The 22,503-nt window shown below is 44.4% G+C and overlaps 1 protein-coding gene across 5 annotated transcripts; it reads left to right on the top strand.

Annotated features, from left to right (window-relative positions):
• The first annotated feature begins 2,630 nt into the window (after positions 1 to 2,630).
• RABEP2 (rabaptin, RAB GTPase binding effector protein 2) lies at positions 2,631 to 20,775 on the top strand. 5 transcript variants are annotated; one of them, XR_004256825.1, is made up of 13 exons: positions 2,631 to 2,722; positions 3,008 to 3,238; positions 3,374 to 3,492; positions 3,593 to 3,742; positions 4,765 to 5,085; positions 7,235 to 7,330; positions 8,578 to 8,676; positions 9,521 to 9,661; positions 9,775 to 9,952; positions 10,144 to 10,155; positions 10,245 to 10,315; positions 14,455 to 18,685; positions 18,790 to 20,461. XR_004256825.1 is itself a non-coding variant. In XM_032234993.1 (12 exons), the coding sequence occupies exons 1-12, from the start codon at positions 2,716 to 2,718 to the stop codon at positions 20,519 to 20,521; spliced, it is 1,449 nt and encodes a 482-aa protein (XP_032090884.1). In that variant the 5' UTR covers positions 2,631 to 2,715; the 3' UTR covers positions 20,522 to 20,775. The 5 variants fall into 5 exon arrangements, 4 of the variants coding, with proteins under 4 accessions (XP_032090884.1, XP_032090882.1, XP_032090883.1 ...); XM_032234993.1 differs by lacking the exons at positions 14,455 to 18,685; positions 18,790 to 20,461 and adding an exon at positions 20,468 to 20,775 and having other exon boundaries at positions 3,593 to 3,712; XM_032234991.1 differs by lacking the exons at positions 14,455 to 18,685; positions 18,790 to 20,461 and adding an exon at positions 20,468 to 20,775.
• Positions 20,776 to 22,503: the final 1,728 nt, after the last annotated feature.

The raw sequence follows: 22,503 nt of genomic DNA, 5'->3' as shown, positions 1-22,503 counted from the left end.
AATCCAAAAGGGAATGACAAGGGTTAATAATCAGGATGGTGAAAATAAAACTTTCATGCATATGGAAATATATCACAGATTCGGTGTTGCACCGAGACACACACAGCAGGAAAAGCTTCTTTTCTTCGACTACTGTGTGAATTTTCAAGGGAAATTTGGTTAATCTTTGTATGTAAAAGGATGTTTTAAAAAAGAATTACAGTAATCTTGTCAGAAACTTTAAAAAAAAACTTATTTCCTAAATGGTTGTGCAGCCTTCATGGCAGATTTTCAGTCAGTGCATGCTGGATAATGCTGAAAGTATAGAAAATATAAATTTCTTACTGAGGATCACAGGGAAGGTGGGTTATGAAAGAAACTAAAATTGTGGCTACAACTGTATTAATTATAGCCTGCCCCTTTTCACTTGCTATAATGGGACTTTTACTGTACAGTTGGAATCTTGACCTTTTGTAACCCCAATCCAGAAGGGTGCTTCATCAGTCTGCCTCTACCTCAGGGTTCCCCAAATTTGAGATGTGTTGATTTTAATTTCCAGAATTCCACAGTCAGCCTGCTGGCTGTGGAATTCTGGGAATTGAAATCCACGCATCTCAAAGTTGTCAAGTTTGGGAAAGTCTGCCTACCTTGACTTCAGATGGAAACTATGGTTCCAGACAAGTGTAGATGGTTTCCAGATACTTCTTGATACTTCTACACAATCAGGACTAGTGCTAAATTGCCTGGTATCCAAAACAAAGAATATCTTTTAGTCTGCTGTCTCCATTCAGCTTAGAGATTTCCTTTTATTATTTATAGCATGAATAATAGTTGTGTTTTATTATTTATAGTGTTTAGCATTCATGGGTAGGTCAGCTGCTTGGTAATAGCACCTTGTTTTACTAATTATTATCTTGAATGAAAAGCAGCAAACTGGAAATGGAGAAGCAGACATGATCTAAACTTTGTTTTCATAACTAGTCAGATGACAATCTATTTTCACTGTGTAAACTTTTTTCCCTTTGGAAAAAAGCCTCCAGTCACTACTGAAGATTAGTTCACATACAACAATAAGCCAAATATAACTTAGCATGCTTGTTTGTGAATTAACATGTCAAACTTAGCTCATAAGAGTTTACTAACAATGACATTATGGGTCAGCCAGTTTCATGAATCCATCCAATCATGACTTATTCAATAAGGTGTAGGTGGTCAATCTTCTTTGACTTCCAGGCTACATTATTTTCTTCCATTGTGGTTTAAGATTATGGGGTGATTTTGGCCCCTTAAATCTTTCCTCCTGAAACTGGGAAATAATTCATTAGATTTGGAATTTGTGAGGAACCAAATAGAGTTGCTCATCTGGTAAATATTACTAGTTACCTTTGGCAGAGAACATGCAATAAAAGATAGCAATTTAGATAGAAATAGTAAAAATACAGCAAGTAGATGAATTCATATGCCATTTTCACTAAAGATGGGGAAAATTTAAGATGTACATAAAAGTTGAATGCAAATGGAATCTTCAAATTTGGGTGGAAAAACAAAAAAGAGCACATTAAGACTGAAGAGTTCATATATTACGGAATAGCAACTGGGAAAAAACTGAGAAAGTTGATGGGTGGGGTTAATATGTTTTTCAGAAAGACAGCAATAAAGTTTAAGGAACAAGAAGGATATATATGAATCAATGCATGGACTTGCTTGGCTTTAGGATAGAAAGGAATGGTGAATGGTGTTGGTGTAAACTCAATTGGGTTGTATTTCTAACTTTTCTTATTTCGTGCCTCTAATTTCTCAGGCATATGGTACTATTTTTTGTTCCTTTCTTCACTTTGCATAATGTTGCTTATCCCAAAAGGGATGTGGGGATAAATAACATTTTTTTTTATTTTTTGCCATTTTTTTTGCTATGTTTAGCGGAAACTTTGCAGCAGATGTTTCCCTGGAGACAGCAATACATGAGAAGGTAAAAAATGGCATCTGCACCACAACCAAGAGGGTTTTTTTGTTCTTTTCAAGATAAGAAATTAACACAACGGGCATTCAGTTCAGAAGATAAACTAGCTGCCTTTGAGAAGTTTGTAAAATTACCCGCAGTCTAGGGCCATACTTGCACTATTGTATCCAATGTGAGACATTTTCCAAAGATTGTGTCAGTGTATCTCAACCTCAGTAACATTAAGAAGATGCATGGATTTTCATTCGGAATAGGGAGGTTTACTGCAGCCAATGTCCAATCTTGCATTTTAAAGTTACGGAGGTTTAAAAATAGTGGCTAAATAAAAGTGTTCGGTCCCGGAAGGTGGGTTTGTTTTTGGGTGTGTGTGTGAAAAAACAGGTTTCCAATCCAACGACTGAACTCTCCATTAAACTACTTCTTTGAATCCTCAGGCCCAACTTCAAAAACAATTCCAGGATATGCAAAAACACCGCTTTGACAAACGCCGTTCCTCCTCACTCACATACGCCATTTCCCTTCGGTTCTCTTCGGAAACGGTCGAGAAGTCTCGGGGAGTCTTGCAACGAGCCAATCTTAACAGAGGAGCCGTGGTGTGTCGATCGTTCGGCCATCTTCGGCACATCCAAGGTTTTTTTTTTTACTCTCGACCATTTCCGAATTCCTTCGGCTATTTCCGGTTCCTCTCGGGAAATTCCGGCCTCGCTCGGTCTCCGGGGAAGCAGCAGCTGCCGCACCGCCACCGCCGGAGCAGTAGTTAGAAAACTCTTGGCGGAATGGAAGGTACGCGCGGATGCCCCCTCCCCTCCCCGCGGTGGGCTGGCGACCAAGTGCGAAGCCACGCCCCCCGCGGCTACAGGGCTTGATGGAGAGGAGATTCCGTTGGCGTCACTCACACTGAGCAAGGTCAAAGGTCGCGGCTGGGATGTTTAAGTCGGGTCCAGGGCTTATAAAGTTTATTGGCTGAACCATGTGATAGACTGGACGGGGGTGGGGGGGCACGGCTGCTGGTTCTGGGTTCCATTCTAGCTCCGCTTGTCATTCATCGAGCCCTGTTTTCCTTTCAAGAGCCTCAGAGGGTGCAGGATGTGGGCGTGTCCCGCGCCCCCAACCTCCCTGGGGACCCTGATCCTGAAGAGACCATCCGAAGTCTGCAAGCGGAGTTGGCAGCCGCCTTGGCCGAAGTGGAGACAGTCCGAGCTGTGGCTGCAGTGAGTGAAGGCACCAAAGAGGAGGCAGTGGAGGCTGTCCAGCGCAGGTGCCAGGAAGAGGTGGCTTCCTTGCAGACTATCTTGAAAGGTGAAAACAGTGCAGGTGTGGTGGGGAGGGGAAGGAGCTACGGTTGTTTTGCCCAAGTGCCTTAAGCCTTTCCTTCTAGACCTGATCGGATCTTGCCTTGTGGGTGGCAGCTCAAAAGTTTTATTTCCTTTATAGATACCATTTCCAGCTATGAGGCCCGTCTGTCAGCTTTCCAGCGTGACAGTCGGGAAAATGTTTGGAGCAGGCTGCCAAGGACCAACCCTCTGGACTCATTGGAGAAACAGATGGAAAAAGTAAGCGATGCACTCAACCAGAGTCTCTCTTTGAGGGATAAACTGAGTTTCCAGTGGACAGTGGGGAAAAACCAAGCCCTATGTCTGTCTCTCTCTGCAGGCACAAGAGGATACTCAGCGACTCCGGGCCATTGTTCTGCCGATGGAGCAGGAAATTGCTGAACTGAAAGCAAAATTGGCCCACGCTGAGAGTCTGGTTCAGGAGCTGCAGAGTGAGGAGGTGAGATGGAAAAGAAGTATAGAAGGAAAGGTAAATATTGGAAGGGATGGGTGAAAGCTGCTTAATAGGGTAAAAAACAGAGAAAAAGGAGAGGAAGAATAAAATACCTTACAAACGATATCTGAAACTGATGGCTATCTCAGAATAGATGCCAAGCCTTTGTAAATGTAATACCAGAAATGTTAGTCTGCAACTCTAAGCCCAAGTGTTGCAGGTGGATCTCTAAAAAGAATATAGATTAGCAAGAAAGACAGAGATGTGTGACTGGGACAGAAAATGAATGATGTGAGGACATAATAAATTATACGGGATGATTAAAAGCCTGGGAAAGTTGTAGATGAATTACTAATGGAAAAATTTTGTTCATTCAAGCACATTTATGAACTGCACAATTAAAACTCTGGGCAGTGCAGCATATAAAAGTGGGAGAACAAATGTTTAACTTCTGGTAATTTACAAGTCTTCCATTAATGATGGAAAATTCAGGGAAAGTCCTTTATGCCAAGTTATAGACATTTTTTAATCAAAAGGCATGTGCTTCCTATTCTTCTGATTCTAGGCAGCTCATAACACATGAAATAAAACATAAAATCCATTTGTAAACCCATTAAGTAATCACAGAACTGATTAAAAACTATGAGTAAACCAGCAACTACTGTCAAATGAATCTGAATGCTTTCTTAAAGTGAGATTCTTTTGCCCATCTTCTGACATATCAGGGCCACATCTAACTTGGCAGGGGCAGGGTGTTCTAGTGGGGGAGCTGCATGACTGAGAAAGTTAATTTCTGGATCCCAGCTTCCTTCCTGATTTCTTTTGATATGGGGTCCCAGTACATTATTTCCTCAAGTTATGCATACTGGGCAAACACTACATGAAACTAATTGTGCTATCAAATCTTTTTCAACTCCTAGTAATTGTATAGATTTTCTCCATGATGAACCTGAAATAAATGGTCCTAAAAATAATGAGAGCCTCTGCTATAAATACTTTGCAGTAACCAATCTGAGCCACTTGGAATTCTTTTTTAACTCCCATATTTTTATTTTCAGCAATCCCTATGTAGCTCAGCAGAATCCCTTCTTGCTGATCCCGAGACTGTGTCCACGGATTTGCCTGGAAATCACCAGGTTCCTTTGATGGAAGGAGGAGTAGCAGAGAAGTTTGCCTGTAGTCTGGACAGCATCTCCATTGCTTCATTTTCCTCTTTGACACCAAGTTCTGGGCCTTCTGTCCGACGCAGACGTCCCCCAAGTCCTGAGACATGTTCCATTGCTTCCTCAACTGGAACCCTGGTGCCTGAGACTATTTATCTACCACCAGTGGGATACCAGCTTGTGTCTGAATCAGAGTGGGCTCAGCTCCAAGAACAGGTTTGTGTGTGGAAGACAAAGATAGTTTATTATTAGAGATATTTCTCTGTATTCATTTAAGGTGCTTTTTGTGCTCTTTCAGGGTATAGCCATCCAAGATAGTAATTTCTTTTGTACAGAAATAATATTATGTTCTAAATTACTTTCCAATGCTTTCACTTCAAGATTCCATAAACTTCCTTTTTATTTAACTACCTCTGTTGCTTCTGACCATTCATGCTGTTTTCTGGTGGTCTTCCTTCTCCCCACTTTTGCTATAGCATTTTTTTGTGGCATTATGAATTAAGCACCTTAAACTGATGTTGGAAGAATTTGGGAGTATTGCAAAACTGTTTAGAGCAACTTTCAAGTATGTACAGTGGTGCTTAAAGATTTATGAATCTTTGTGGAATTTCCAACTTTTCTGCATAGACATGACCTAAAGTGTAATCTTTTCTTCACAAAAGTCCTAAAACTAGATATAGTGAACCTAATTAATTGAATGAAAACATTATACCTGTTCATTTATTTATTGAAACATTATTTCTTTATTGAAAAAGCTACATATTGATGCATGGCAAAAGTGTAAAAATGTTTTTGTGACTCCTTTATTTAAATGGTTTTTTAAAATCTAGTTTTAGGATGTTTGTGGAGAACAGATCATCTTTATTCAGAAATATTGAAAATTAAAAAGGTGCTGCCAGGCTTCACAGAGTCACAACAGCTACCTCACAAAGGGTCAGGCCCAATGCCTCTTGTCAGCAGCAGGAGGAAGAAGACAGCAAGGAGCACAGGGCCTCCAAAAGGGCAAAGGGAGCGGGGGTGCATACACAAATGGGGGAAAGTTGAAGCAGAGACAAATGTGTCAGGCCAGGAAAAATGAGGCCTAATGACCACAACCGGGACAACTCAAATTGCCATTGCCAACCAGCCCAGTTGTATGTTTTACCTAATGATCACTTCACTTAATGATTGGAGTCCCAATTAGGATCATTAAGTGTAGACTACCTGAGTCCTTTTCTTGTGATTTCCTTTTGAAGTGGGTGATCGTTAAGTGAAATACTGCCCTAAATCAAATCCTTTAAACTTTTATATAACTGCATATCCTTAAAGCATCCATTGTCTTCCTTCAACCCTTTCCCCAAATACATTAAAAGGGCTCCATAAATTTCAGCCCTGCTTGCTTTAGAGGAAGGGGCACTGTAGAAGTACAAGATTGCTTACCTCTAGTATAGGAATATGAAAAGGGCAATTAGTTTTTATATATGGCTTTCTTCATTGTAGCTCCCCCCCCCCCAAAAAAAAAACAAAAAACCACTCTGCTAACTGAGTCCTCCTGGTTCTATTACATTGTAATTTCTGGCACATAGTACGGAAGAGAACTATCAGGCTCCTTGGTGGAAGATTTGTGGGGTGGGAATGGATTTATTTGATAATGATTCTATATAATCAGTATTGTTGTATTGGCTTCTCTATGCTGCCTTTGTATTTTTATTGTTTAGTTATTGTCTTAATGAGGATTTTTAGTTGCTTTGAAAGTTTTTGGGAAGACATTACAGCTAGCTGACAATTTTTTCATAGATTGTCATCAACTCTGTAACTCCCAGAGGGATAATTTGCAAGTGATAATAAGATAATTCTGATTAGCATAGTGAGAAATACAGGTAATCCTTGCTTTACAAGGGTAATTGGGACTGGAATTATTATTGCTAAGTGATGCAATCATAAAACGTGATGTCACTGACTGCTGCTTAGCAATAGCAATTCTGGAAGTTCCCAGTCATCTTGAAGTGAGAACTGTGTGGGTCGTTAAGCAAGGACCTCATGTGTTTGCGATTTCTAATTTCTTGCCAGCTTCCCCATTGACTTTGCTTGTGGAAAGCCAGCAGGGAAGGCCGCACATTTCAGTTGCGTGATTGCAGGATGCTGCTGCAACAATTAGAAATCCAGGCTGATTGCCTAGATTGCAATCATGTGACTGCATGGGTGCTGCAACTGCTGGAACTTTAAGGACCAGTCATAAATATCACTTGTTCAGCACTATGGCAAATTGAAATGGTCATTGAACAAATGTTACATGAGAACCACCGTAGAAGAATTATGAGAAATGAGAGATACGAAGCTAAAGGCTTCCTTTCCCCATCCCCTATATCCTTGGTGGCCTCTTCAGGTGCAACAGCAACATGGAGCTCTGGAGGAAAGAGCAAAGGAGAAAGCTAACCTGGAAGAGGCATTGAGACGTAGCAATGAAGAGTGCAGTAAGCAGGTAAACTCCATGTCTTAGAACTCACGTTTGTTCTAATGTTAAATTGGATATCTCTCCTTTCTCGAAGGACCTTGAGGTGGAATACAGGATTAAATCCATATATTCATAAAGCATATGAAAATAAGACATAAAATACTAAATATTAATGAGGATTGATACCCAATGACCTATATTAAAAAAAACTGTCAGGGAATTGCACAGCTGGTGTCCAAATGGAGTCAGAGATGCTAATAAGAACTTGTGGTTTTATATAAATAAATATATTTACAGTAAATAAGAGAGGCAAATAGGAGCATAGTCAGGTAAATCAGTACAGAGGGAACATCATGAGGAAAGAGACCAGACAGGGCACAAAGGGCAAAAAAGGCAGGAAATGAAGAAACTCCCCCTTTACTCACAGCAACCAATCACAGCTCAGATTCCCACATGCGATGGCCAGCTCTTTAACCAATTAGCTATAACTGTATTCTTGCTCAATGTCCAACCCTTCAATGTCCCAACTATTAAAATTTAAATATATTAACAAACACTAGTAATTTCATAGAAACATCCATGTAGAAATGGTTTGTCATTGTTTTCTACTAGAATGTTTTATTTCCTAGATTCGTCTATCATTCCTAAAATTTTCTGGAGGTCTCCAAGTACTAACCAGACCTGACCAATATCCAGGACAAATTCTTTCAGATGTTGTCACTTTCTGGAATTCTATCAGTAGTGTAGTTAAAAATAAATATTCAGTCTCTATTTATGAGAAGACAAAAGGATCTGCTTGGTATTTGAAAAATAATTGTGAGTGGTAGGCTGTTGTCTCACAACTGAGAAGACCCAAGACTTCTTTCATCTGAGGTTTGTGGGTAAAAATATCTCAAGGATAATGTAGATTTCCAGGTAGATGCATATTCTGCAGGAGGAAATATTCCTTGAGATACTATAAGCACCAGCCTGCATAGATCTTTAAACATTAAGCTAAGAGATAAGGTATTGTAGTCCCTAAGCCATAGCCATAAATTATAGTCTGTAAGGCTGCGTTTACACCAGATGTTAAGCCAAAACCAAGCAAGCCACATTACAGCATATTACACTCTGCAGACTTAGTCACAGACTTGCTAAAGATACATGAAAAACATAGGCAGTTTGGTGATTTTTAACCTGGCACATTTCACATGCAGAGCAAAGTGCACAGAATGTCAACTTTCCACAAGCCAGTTTCCACAAGCCAGTCTCCCTTTCTCAATTTTTCTGAGTAGGTTCAGGTTCTTTTGACTCAGATCCAGACATCAGAAAACATTCTCCAAAGCCTCCAAGCCACCGTGAGTGAAACCCAGCGGAAGACCCAAGAGCAGATGGTGAGTAGGGTAGATGGGTGCTGGTGCTGGAAATGCAGCAAAGGATAGCAGAAGAATCGGAAAAGATGCTTGGGAAAAATGATCCTGCTTTGATGTATTCAATTTGGGATCTTTGGAACTCAAACTTTAGGTAGGAGGAGGTCCAAGGCTACTGACTTGTTCATTTAAATGCTACCTGGCCTTCTGCAACAAGGTAGGAAATGAATTGCCTATCTGTGATGAGTAGAGCCTCAGTATAGCACTCTTATCCAGATGCAGCTATATAATATACCGCTGGGGACTTGAGGACAAAAGAAAACCTGTATGTGGCACTTCTGATTTTTCAGAGTTGCAAGTGCAAGTTGTTGCCAGGACATGCAGTGTTTTCCTACTAGGGATGAGGAGCTTGTGTGTCTTACATATTACAAGATAGCTTGAATAGTTTTCTTCTAAAAAGTTGGCATATATATTTCTTTTTCCAAATGTGCCAATAGGCGCAGCCTATAAGTGGTCAGAGTCTTCGATTTATGACCACAATTGAGCCCATTTCCATTGCTAAGCAAGGTAGTTGTCAGTTATACCCCATTTTACGACCTTGTTGCCACAAATGTTAAACTGCAATCAAGTGAATTGTGTGGCTGGTAAGTGAATCTGGCTTCCCCATTGATTTTGCTTGTCACAAAGTGATTACGTGATCCTGGGACAGGATTGTAGATTTGACAATTCCAGACCTTCCTGTGCTTGCTATTCTGGATAAGTGTTTTTCAGAGGTCCTCATGTACAACCCTTTAAATCCTCTCTTGGAGACATCAGTGGAAGAATACTTGTTGGTTACCCTCCCTCCTCTTGTGGTACTCTTTTCCAGGCTGATTTGTCTGCATCCCACAAACGCCTCAGCTACGAAGTGCAACGTCTAAATGCCGAGAATGAAGGGCTGCGGGAGATGAGTTCTGAGGATTCTCCCCCAACAGATCATGAAACTAGGAGCTTGCCAAGCACAGTGCCGGTATCTAGACCAACTTCTGCTGATATTGAGGTTGAGGAGTGACTTTGCTAGTGTTGCAGAGATTAAATTTCATCTTTAATAAAACAGATTTTTCTCTCTTTTTCCTTCCTCAGGAGTTGCAAGCCATGGTGTCCAAGCTGAGGCAAGAGTCGGCCTTACAACTTCGGGCTGCAGAGCATCAGGCTGAGCGCCTGCGAATTGAAATTATATCCTTGCGGGAGCAGCTGGATGAAGAAACAGCATCACAGTCAAGCCTGAAGGGGGCGCTGGAGAGAGAGCGGGAAGAAAGAGGTGGGCAGGGGAAAGTGAAGAATGATTGTGATCCTGTTTGTATAATAGGAATGAATCTCTAAAATTGACAAATGATAATTTTTTTAAAAAAAAACAGTTCCTCTGCATTTAGAAGCTTCATATGAGAATTCTCTTTAGCATTAACAGCTTCTCCTTTTTGTTTCCTTTTCTCCGCTACTTCTGACTGAAAGAGCTTTTGCAAGGTAAGATGCTCTCAAGCTACATGGCCCATATATTTCCATTGTACCATTTATGCATGTTCACAAACTGGATTTCTTGTCTTGCGTTCCAGCCTCTTTGAATAGTATTCAGAGTGAGATGGAAAGGCTGCAGCAAGGGCAAGAAGAGCTTAATAGAATTCAGGTATGCTTGAATTTCTATCCAAAAATCTTGCACTTCTCAAAACTTGGTTCCACTGTATTTTTTTCAGTCTGGTGTCCTTGCAGTGACTGAATTTTCAGAGATTTTACAAATCTCTCAATGTTTGATACAATCTCAGCGAGACTGGGAGTTCAAATTCTAACCTATCCAGAAGCCATCACATTGGAAAAAAGTATGTATTTCTGCCCTCCCATACCTTGCAATTTCACATCATAAAGGAATTTGCTGCTCCTATAATTTATTTATTTTAATTTATTTATATAATTAATTTTATAATTTTAGTGAACACTTGACTTTTTCATTGAGTTTTGATAAACATTAGCAATTGGGCCTGCAGAAATGCCTACTGCATTGAGTTGACTATGTTTGGCTTGTGGGTTCCTTATCTATGTAAGGTTGGTTTAAGTAAATTTGTTGCAAACTTGAATGCAAGGGAGTTTTCTCCAAACAAAAAGAAAAAAATCAGGCTAGATGATTCCATGTTATGTAAAGTCTAGAGAAGAATCTAAGAGAATCACAATGTTTCTTACAATGCTCCATGGTTCCTCAGAACCAACATGATCCCACAAATGATGCTGAGAAAGACATTTTTCTAAATTCCGCTATTAGGCTTCAATTCTTCTGCTAGGCATCATCTAAAGGACCAAGTTACGGAGGGTTGCAAATTCTTCTGTTAATGTGTTGGACAAAATTGAGGCATTTTAGAATCCTGCTTCTAACTAGGATTCTACCTTCCTCGCTTTAATGTATTAGTAATCTCCTCAGTTATACCTGTGTTGGATTTCAAGAGTCTACAAAAATGATCCTAATTAACTGGATTTGAAAAGCTGATAACATTAACTGTTAAAATCTATTGCTTAGTTGTAGACTAGACCTGTCCAACCTTGATAACTTTAAGATCTGTGGTCTTCAATTCTCAGAATTTCCCCAAATCCCCAGTGAGTGATGCTGGCTAGGGAATTCTGGGAGTTGAAGTCCCCAAGTCTTAAAATAGCAAGGTTGGACACCACTGTTCCAGCCTTTTACTAAATTGCCTTTCATCTTTCAGTTTGAGAAAGATGACCACATTGACATTTCCCCCCAAATATTTCTAAAATGCCCCAAAGAAATCAATGTAGTTCTACTGCAAAAGTTAGCAGCTGACCAGACTGTTTTAGGTCAAGCCTTGTTGCAAATGCAGAGGCATAGTCCTCTAGAGCAGGATCTGTGGAATTCCTGACCAATAGAATATCCCAAGCTGGAGAAGTACAAATATTTGGAAATGGGAAGATGAAAAGGGAATATGGTTGAAAAACAATAGCAAAATTGTATCTCATAGAAGAGAGGCCCACAACAGATTTAATGCGGTAAATCTTTTCTCACAGAACAACTTTAAGCAGTAGCAAGTGCTCTAGAGAAATGTGTTACATTTCATATTGTCTTTATAGGCAGGTTACAGTGTATTATTCCATATGGTGAGAACAGCTGTGTGTGCCCCCCCTCCAAATAAGTCCACTACTGTTGCAGTCTTCATTAATCCAAAGTCTCTCACTTGTTTTAAAGAATGACATATGCAGTAATCAATGTTCCCTCTAATTTTTTTTCAGTGTGAGCGGAAAAGTACAGTGTTTGAGCTGCACAGTTTCATGCCTGAGCACCTAAGAGAGCAACAGTTTGAACTGCTGTCACGTCTGCTGGACATTTGCGCAACATTCCAAGCGTCAAGCGCCGATTGTGAGCGAGGTTTCAGCCGGATGAATGCCAGGCATGAAAAGTGCCACTCAAACACTATACTTTTCTGCTCACCCTGAAAAAAAAAGGCTCTCTGCTCAGCTTTTAGATTGTTAGACTGGCTAGAGAGAGACATGGCACCACCAGCCTGGTCCTGGCATTTTGCAGGCAACCTGTCCTCTCACATTCTTTGGAATGCAACCCATCACATTTGAATTAGATTTTGCCAATTATCCTATTAAAAGATAATCCTATTATTCTAAAATATGATTAACTCGATATTAAAAATGTAAATATTTAATGCTGATAAATAATAGCAGTAATTGTTATTTAGTATGATTAAAATCAGTATTGATATATCAATATATCTATCAAAATTGACAATAAACACTAAAATAACAATACAAATATATAATGTGGAATATAAATGTAATAAATATAATATATAAATGCAACATAAATGTAATAAAATAATTTATCATGAAACTCTCCCCCTTTAAAGTAGTAAGATCAATTAAATAGTCTAGCAAGTTTGGACAATATGCTATATGTTATGTTAAGAATATATATATCTCAGAATCAGATACAACATCCACATCATTTCCAACTGAGTCAATAAAATCATATGCCATGCCAAAACTATTTTAAATAAAGATATGAAATTAATCAAGTATTACATTTATTTTTCAAAATGAATGTACAATTTTTTTTATTATTTAAGTTTTGTACCCTATCTTTTCTAATTAACGTTAAATTTAAAAAGATGTTACATCAGACTACAATACAAGTAATTAAATGAAGACTAAAATAAGTGTTTTGGCATATTGAGCTTTTTATATTTCTTTCTTATATTGCTTCCTTAGTTGAGAACTTGCTCCTCAGCTTACTTACGCAATAACTGTTTGTTGCTTTTATGGTTTATTCATTCACTGCTTCATCTTCAGTTTTTTTCACAGGGGGCAGGGCTTCCTTCCTTCCTTCCTTCCCTCCCTCCCTCCACTCCTTTGGCCACCAATTTTGATCCAATTCTCTCTCTCTCTCTCTCTCTCTCTCTCTCTCTCTCTCTCACACACACACACACACACACACACACACACGCACACACACGTTCTTTTGGGGGGTTTAAATTACTCCGCCTCACTGCGCAAAATCGGCGCAGCATATGTTCAGCCCCCGCTTACTTGAATCAAATCCACGGCCGGCGGGACCAGGGGGTTGCATTTCAAAGCCGCCAGTCCTCTTGCTTCTTCTCCTTCACCGGCAAAGCTCCCGCTGGTGCCCCCGCCCATGGCAGTGGCGGTGGTGCCTCCCCCTCCGCTCGGAGCACCTCAGCTGGGCTCTGGGTTATCCCTGCCGTCGCCTCCACCTCCGCCGCTTTCCTACTAGCTACCGCAGCCTCAAAAGCACGGCAGAGGAGGAAGGGGGAGGGATAACGCGGGGGCCAGCTCACGTGCTCCGCGTGGAGGGAGAGGCACCACTGCCACGGGCGGCTCATCAAAACAAGTCTGGGGAGGTCCTTTGCAGGCGGCCAGTTCTAGCCGTCTGCAAAGGACTTCCCCACGTTTGCTTTGGTAGAAATCTCTGCGCAGCAGTTAGAAACTGCTGCGCGGGGGTTTCTAGCCACGTGCGCGGCCGCGCAGCTACGCACCTTAGAGGGAACAGTGGCAGTAATAATCACCTACTTCCAGGGCCGTGTGTTTATCGTGTCTTCAAAACTTATTTATTTATTAAATTTTGTATGCTGCCCACTCTCAAAGAGACTCAGGGCAGCTTACAATAAAAGGGAGGTGGGATAGATTAAAAAAAATAAACAACAGTTTAAAATTACACAACAGTTACAAACCTGAAGTGGGGCTGGACAACTCAACAGCCCCAGGCCTGCCGGAACAGCCAGGTCTTAGTCGCTTTGCGGAAGGCCGGAAGGGTAGTGAGGGTCCGGATCTCAGCGGGGAGCTTGTTCCAGTGGGCCGGAGCTGCAACAGAGAAGGACCTCCCCCGGGGTGTTGCCAGCTGACATTGGCTGGCAGATGGAATCTGGAGAAGGCCTAATCTGTGCGATCTAATCGGTCTTTGGGAGTTAATTGGCAGGAGGCGGTCTCTCAGCTAACCAGGTCCGATGCCATGTAGGGCTTTAAAAGTAACGACTAGCACTTTGAAGCGTGTTCGGAGCCCAATGGAAAGCCAGTGCAGCTCGCGGAGGATAGGTGTAACGTGGGTGTACCTAGGTGCACCCACAATCGCTCGCGCGGCTGCATTCTGGACTAACTGAAGTGTTCGAACACTCTTCAAGGGCAGCCCCATGTAGAGCACGTTACAGTAATCCAGTCAAACTTCATTCAGTTCTTCAAAAAAATGTTTTAACTCAGTTTCTCTAGGGCTGACTCACAAGATCCTGGAATCTCTTTCTGCAGGTCTCCGAGGTGGGGCGTGAGAGGAGTCACTGATGGGTATTAACACGGCCCATTTGCCTGGAGACTGAGGTAAATCTGAGGACACTCCCTCTTCTCCGCCTTCTGACTCTCCAGATTAACCTCAGTCTTCGGCCCAAAGGAGCTATTTTGGTGACTCTCCAGATTACTATCCTTGTTTTACTTCTCTTCCTAATTCTTCCTAAGCCTCCTACTCTCTCTCCTGCGCCTTTCTAGCCTTGCCTTAGCACAAGCTGTGCTCGCTGCACTCTAGGAAGCCCCGAGCCACCGGTATCCGGTGGGGGGGATCCCAGGCCGCGCACCACAGGCGATCCCATGCGGGATCACTGGAGGACAGTGTGGATTCTCCAGGCGATGAATCATTGGCACGGGTAGAGCAGCTCAGTCGGGCAATTGGACCGCGTGGTTGGCGGTCGCCATTTTGAATTGAGGGCGCATGCGCAAAGCGTAGGGAGGCGCACTGATTTCAGTCGCTGCAAGCACTTCCAGCACCGTGTTCGCCCAGGAGGGCACGTTGGGCCTGTGTTCTGCCGCTAATCCGGGGAGGGCCCTGTTGACGGCGGTGCACCAGTCTCTCTTCAACCCGCAGATCGGCGGGTGGCTGAGAAGAGCGCAGATTTGAAGGAACGCCGAATCCGCGCAATAGCGGAGAGACCGGGGACCATTGTGAGAGGAGGTAGAGATAGACAAACGAACCCTGAGTAGCGCGATGTCGAATTCTACCAGGAGCAGAGGAGCGGCTGCTCCAGGCTCCCCAGGGGGCTCAGACCTGAGCAAGGGATCCTCTCGGGAGGACTTCCCCATGCCCAGGGGGAGATCCCTTCCTAGGAAGTGCTCTTCCAAGTCTTCCAGGAGGGAAGGTCCCAGGCAGGAGGCCCCCTTAACTAGAGCGGCTGGTAGGAGGACCAGGGATATCATCAGCCCCTCACCAGGCAGATCTCGTTCCCCTCGCAGGCCCTCTCCTCTAGCTGAGGATCCTGGCTCTCCGGGCTCACGTAGGCCCGTTAGAAAGGACAGCCCCTTATCTCCCCCCTTATCCCCCTCCCACTTTCCAAGGGCAAGGGGAGATCCATTTGGCCACAGGGCACCAGGGTCCCCCAGGTAGCGCTTGGCTCCTCAATATTCAGACACTAGAGATGAGCTGGAGCCCCCAAGCCTTTCTCCTGCCTAACCACAACTCTCTGAGAGCTTCCAGAACGTGATAGCCAGAGCGATTGCAGATGGTATTGCTTCAGGCATGCAACACCAATTTCAGGGAGCCAGGCATAGGTCTGCTCGTGGAGCTCCAAGAGAGCAGACAGTCCAGTCCGAGACTTCAGTCCCCAGAGAGCTCAGAGCTTCCTCCCCCTCCACTGCCAGAGAGGGCTCAGAGTCAGAGGGGGAGGAGCAGAAGGATATTGGGTTCTCAGAGGACGAGAATGCCCTAGCCCCAGAGGCCCCAACCATCACAGACTTATTTCCTCCATCTTTATTCAGTTCCTTGTTACGCAAGGCCAAGGCCACAGCAGATCCACACCAATTCCAAGCCAGAACCCCAGTACCCCCAGCACTAGCGGGAGAAATTAGAAGGGTTCTTTCCATAGGCCTCAGGTGGAAAAGGAGAGGATCTCCACTCCAGACCTCTTCCTGGAGGTTCTCAAGTCTCGATGGTCTAAGCCTGGCTCCTTCCCCACTCCAGGGAGCAATGATCGCAGATTTTATAATCTCAATGCTTCTTTCGCCCAGGCCTTATAGGTTCCCTCCGTGGATGTTCCAGTGGCTGCCTTAGCTTCCTCCTCTGCTGTTGTGACAGGGGATATATCTAACTGCCTGAAGGCAGAGGACAGAAGAGTGGAGCTGGTCATGTGTAAGACCTTCCAGGCTGTGTCATGGGCGATTAGGCCGACGGCCGCCGCCTCTTTCTTTAACAGATCCACCTTTCTATGGCTGGAACAGATCCGAGACAGGACACCAACATTGGACGTGAGGCTACTGCAGAACATTATGAAGTTGATGGCGGCCACCCAAATCTCGGCAGATGCCACCCTGGACATGGTAAAGATTCTTCCAGGGCCTTGTCTTCCTTAGTGGTATCCAGACGTCTACTGTGGCTACGCCACTGGCAGGCCAAGTTCTGGGTGAAGTGGCATTTGGCATAAGCAGAGTACACAGGGGACAAATTATATGGTCCTTCCCTGGATCCCATCCTTGTTGAGGACAAGAACAAGCAGAAGGTCTTCCCATCTACATCCAGATGTTCAAACCACCGGGCGGCACCTTACTCCAGGAGACTCTATTGACTTCCTGAGCAGGATTTCAAGCAGCAGGGGTACTCTGCTCCCAGGTATCCCAGGCAGGGAGACAGGCAATTTTCCAGGGACAGATATAGGTTCCAGCAGCCCAGTAAGCAGCTCTTTCGAGGGAGGGGGTGGCTGCACCTTCCGCAGAGCAAAGTGATTCGGGCCTGGATCACCCCATCAGCACCTGCCTTTCCTTGTTCGTGGACTGCTGGGAGGGTATCACCATGGATGCTTGGGTTCTCCAGACAGTCAGGTTGGGGCTCTGCCTGGAGCTCCATTCCCAACCCCTGAATAGATTCTGCATCTTTCCCTCCTCCAAGAACCCGGTCAAGCGCTCCCTCATGCACAAGGCCATTCGTTATCTTCTGGAGATTAATGCAGTAGAACCAGTTCCGGAGGGGGAGAAAGAATCAGGGTTCTATTCCCACCTGTTCCTGGTTTCCAAGAGCTCGGGGGTGGAGAGTTATCCTGGATCTCAAGCTGTTAAATTCCAGGCTTATTTACCGTAAATTTAAAATGGCTTCCCTCAAGTCTATCCTGGGGGGGATTTCCTAGCCTCCATCTATCTCAGGGAGGTGTATCTCCACATCATGATTGCCCCTAATCACCGTAGGTTCCTCAGGTTCTCCTACGGAGGCTCCCATTATCAATACAGGGCCCTCCCCTTCAGGTTGGCCTCTGCCCCTAGGACCTTCACCAAGGTGCTGGCCATGGCTGCAGCCTACCTTCATTCCATCCCGGTTCGTCTGCATTGTTACCTGGATGACATCGTCGTGCTAGTTCCCTCAGCAGCTCCAGCAGAGGGGGATCTCAGTATTACCATTAGCACCTTACAGTCCCTGGGGTTCTCAATCAACCTCAAGAAGGGCCATCTAATCCCTTCCACTAGACTCCAGCATTTGGGGACCATTATTGATTCGGTGGAGTGTGAGGTGTTCCTCTCCCAGGAGATAAGGACAGTATTGTTGAATTGATTCAAGAGATTTGCAGGATTTGATCTGTTCCCGTAGTTCTGCTTTCCAGGCTTCTCGGCAAGTTCATCTCCTGCATCAGGATCGTTCTCTGGGCATGTCTCCACACCAAAGAATTGCAGTGGTTCCTCCTCCCACATCAGAGAAACTGGACAAGCGATGCAAACTTCAAGGTCCTTGTGACCTCCCAGGTGCTTCTTCTCTCTCGCTGGTGGATGTCCCCGGCTCTGGCCAGGGGTTCTCTGTTCAGGGAACCAGACAGGCTGGTCTTAACGACAGATACAAGCTGTTCAGTTGGGGGGGGGGGCTCATCTGCAGTCCCAGTTAATCCAGGACCGGTGGACTCCGATGGACCTGCGCAAGAACATCAACTGGCTGGAGCTCAGAGCGATTCACCTTGCTCTTGGGCAGTTCGAGAAGATGGTCGCCAGAAGACACATTCTGGTGCTGACGGACGACGTGCCAGCCAAGGCCCATGTGAACAAGCAGGGAGGTATGCACTCTGTGGCGCTTCATGACGAGGCAAGATATCTGGGGAGTTGGGAGGAACGGAACCCCCCGATCCAGGCAGAGCACATCTCCAGAGTGGAGAACCAGCAGGCGGTCTGGCTCAGCAGGGAGACCATGGAGAGTGGCAACCTTACCCCAACATCTTCAAACAGATCTGCCAGAGGTTTAGCCGTCCAACTGTAGACCTCTTCACCTCACCGTCCAACACCCAGCTTCCGAGGTTCATCTCGCAATTTCCAACACAGGGGGCGCTGGACATCGACTCCCTGTGCTGCAGATGGCCGGCGGGCCTTCTTTACGCCTTTCCTCCTCTTCCCCGCCTTCCTGGAGTCCTGAGGATGCTAGTGTTAGAGAGGGCAGAGATCATTCTAGTGGCCCCTCACTGGCCACGGCATCCCTGGTTTGCAGACCTGGTGGAGTTGTCGATTCTGCCTCATTGGAAAATTCCACAGGGTGAGTTGGCCAGGGGAGCCTGGAGCACCCAGACCCAGAGTGGCTCCATCTGACCACCTGGTGCTCGAGCGGGAACAACTAAGAGACGCTCAGATTTCTTCTAGAGTCATCAGGACCATTGAGGCCTCTAGGAGGAGATCCACCACAAGCATCTATGATGCAACCTGGACTTCCTTCGCAGCGTGGTGCAGGATTGCACAGGTAGATCCGTCATCGGCTTCAGTCCCTCAGGTTCTGGAATTTCTTCAGGATGGACTGGAGAAGGGTCTGGCTCACAGTACCCTCAGAAGGCAGGTCTCCACCCTAGCCACTATCCTTGGAGGGGGGGGTGTGTTCCCTGTCCCTGTCCCAGCTTCCGGTCATCAAGAGGTTCCTTTGAGGGGCAGCTAACCTTCAGCCTCTGGTGATCCACTGTTTTCCCTTGTGGGATCTTTCAACGGTGCTTCAGGCGCTCCTGGAGGCACCTTTCAAACCACTCAGGGAGGTGAGCTTACAATTCCTCACCCTCAAGGTGGTCTTACTTGTGGCGATCACCTCGGCCAGGAAGGTGTCTGAGCTTAATGCTCTATCTACCAGGGTGGACCTCTGCACCTTCCACAGCAACAGGGTCGTCCTCAGACTCGATCCAGCCTTCATGCCCAAGGTCAGTTCCCCCTTCCATAGGGGACAGGAAGTAATACTCCCGGATTTCTGTTCTTCTCCCTCATTGGAGAGAGAGAGGTCCTGGCATTGCCTGGACGTAAGAAGGGCACTGTGCATCTACCTCAAGTGCACAGCTGTCTTCAGGCGGTCGGAGGCTCTCTTTGTTTCCTTCCATCCCTTGGCCCGGAGAGCCAAGGTCTCCCCGACCACCATCTCCAAGGCATACGAGGCTTGAGGACTGCCGGTGCCGCAGGGCACCACCGCACATTCCACTCGGAGTGCTGCCACTTCGGCAGCCTGGGCCACCCAGGCACCTATCAAGGACATCTGCAGGGCAGCCGCCTAGTCCTCTCCTTTGCCCTTTATCAGGCACTACCGGCTAGATGCGTATGCCTTGGCTGAGGCATCTTTCGGGAGGAGGGTCCTTCAGGGTGTTCTGGGCACTCAGGGGACTCAGGCACAATGATCCTTCCCATGGACATCTAGTTTTGGTACGTCCCATCACCCATGCCCCACCTTGGAGACTGTCAGTTGGTCTTACCTGAACTGCACATCTCAAGGGTGGTGTGGGAGCAGTCACTTCCCGCCCGTCAGGCGTGCCCTGCACCAGGGCCTGAGTGGATTAGCTACAGGTCAGTCAGGGACCTGGGAGGAAATTGGGTGGTCTTTGTCCCTTCCTTCCCAGGTTCTACTTCAACTAGACCATTGGTTAATCTGGAGAGTCAGAAGGAGGAACAGAGGGAGTGTCCTCAGATCTACCTCAAGTCTCTGGGCAAATGGGCCATGTTAATACCTATAAGTGACTGCTCCCACGTCACCCTCGAGACATGCAGTTCAGGTAAGACCAACTGACATTCTCTCAGTCACTTTAGTAGGACCCAAGTTTGTGGACTGTCCAACCACAATAGACATAAGTGTTGCATCCGGAACACCTTCACTGATTCAAGTTTCACCAATTGCAAAGTTTGAGAAGAAAAATGTGAAAGGATGTAGGCAAAGCAGAGATACGGTGCAGAGCTAGTATTGCCCTTTCTCATGGTGTTCAAGTCTGAAGGCAAAGCCTCGTTCAGATGGAAAGCATTGTCTTAATATTAACAAAATTGTTGTAGGACTCAGTCATCTTCCTTCTTTATACTTTAGATGCAGCCTGATGTGAGAGAAGCCAGTACACTACCAGGGAGGCCAGAGGCTTAGACTGACGATGAAGAAATTGGGCCTCTCTGTCGTCCTATCCCTGACACTCCAGGAACCTCAGGGAAATCATGACTTTCCAGGCACCAATGGGTCAACTTGCTCCTCCAGAGCCTCTGCAGGTCTTCTCTCTGCATGGATAGGAGTATCAGAACTCTGGAGGTAGGGATGGTTGGGTTCTTTTGTTACTCTCCCCCAACCTTTGTCCGGATACTGGAGCCTCCAGAGCACAATAAATATGACTTTTTTGTAACTTTCTTAGCCTTTGCCTCTCTCTTTCAAGGTTGATTAATTAAGGTTGAGGTGGTGGGGTAGCACAAAGTATTATGACTGGCAAAACTGCACAACATGAGCATCGAAGTGTCCTACTCAAAACAAAGGCATTATAAACAGTGGCACCTCCAGTTTCAAGATAAAATTGCAGCTTGCAAGCAGTTTAAACATTTATAATAAATACTATTTTGTGTCTATGCTATCCTAGCTCTTATATATAAGGCAAATGGAAAGAATTCAGCTGAAAGGGCTTCTGTGGTGACTGTTTCTTGCTTTCTTCCTTTTGTCTTCTTTTCAGAGGCTCCTAGCAATCTCTTTCTCACACAGCATGGCTTCACTCTGTGTACCAAATTATAGATTGCTAAATAAATCACAGTGGTTATATCTTCCAGATCCCTATATCAAAGCCAAATAAGCAACATTGTTTAGCCTGATGTATAAAACTAAGTTCCCACCAAAAGCCTGTGAAATCAACGTGTGAAGTCAAACTTGCAACTCCAGCTCAAGTCTGATTCAAGGTTCAGGTACTCCTATGTACTATATCCTTGGAAATAGTCAGTTTATATGGAACTTCTGGGTGAAGAAAATGGCAGATTGATACATCTTTGAAAGCATGGAGACAATACTGAGGCTGGAACTCTGACTTGGTGGCGAGTCCAGTCCTCAGAGCTTTTCTGGACAAGGAAAAAACAGAGATTACCCAATGCCCATGTGCAATCCAGATCTCAGCTCCTTGTGAGGAAGTCCAAAGAATCAAAAAGAAATATGCAGGCACATTGTAAGTAAAGAGTACTGGGAACTATGAAAGGAAGGCTTATGGCCCCAGCAAAAACCATCCAAATCCCACTTTCCTAAACATCTTGGATTATAACTATCTCCAGTGTAACTGATCTTCAGGATGGCAGTTTCATTGGACCATCTGGTGAGTGCTCATATGGCCCACAATTTATTTAACAGAAAAAGAAAAGATGAAAAAACTATATAAAAGTTAATTTGCTGCAAAAAAGCACATTAAGAGTTTGGACTATAAAAGTTGTAAACATTTATTTTTCACCTTTGCCATTTGTTATTTATCCTACTTTTCCCACAACAACAACCACCCTGTGAGGTAAGTTGGGTTGAGAGAGTGATTAGCCCAAGATCAAGTTTCTGTGAATTAAATAAATAGCATGTACTTCCATGGGGGTGTTTTGTTTAATTTCTCTGAAGAAATTGAACTTTTTAAAATAAAACCAAAAAAGGGGGAAACTATAAACATGTAGAGGCTACATGAGAATAGAAATATCCTTTAATCAATTACAGGTGAAACTCGAAAAATTAGAATATTGTGCAAAAGTTCATTTATTTCAGTAATGCAATTTAAAAGGTGAAACTAATATATGAGATAAGATTCATTAAATGTAAAGCAAGATAGTTCAAGACGTGATTTTTCATAATTGTGATGATTATGGCGTACAGTTCAAGAAAACCCCAAATCCACCATCTCAGAAAATTAGAATATTACATGCAATCAATAAAACAAGGGTTGCACATAGAACAATATTGGATCTCTGAAAAGTATAAGCATGCATATGTACTCAATACTTGGTTTGGGCCCCTTTTGCAGCAAATACTGCCTCAATACGGCGTGACATGGAAACTATCAGCCTGTGGCATTGCTGAGGTTTTATGGAAGACCAGGATGCTTCAATAGCGGCCTTCAGCTCTTCTGC

The sequence above is a fragment of the Thamnophis elegans genome, chromosome Z, assembly GCF_009769535.1.
Source record: "Thamnophis elegans isolate rThaEle1 chromosome Z, rThaEle1.pri, whole genome shotgun sequence".
NCBI classification, from domain to species: Eukaryota; Metazoa; Chordata; class Lepidosauria; order Squamata; family Colubridae; genus Thamnophis; species Thamnophis elegans.
The sequence above is the reverse complement of the archived record's forward strand: the minus strand, read 5'-3'. Positions and strand labels throughout refer to the sequence as shown.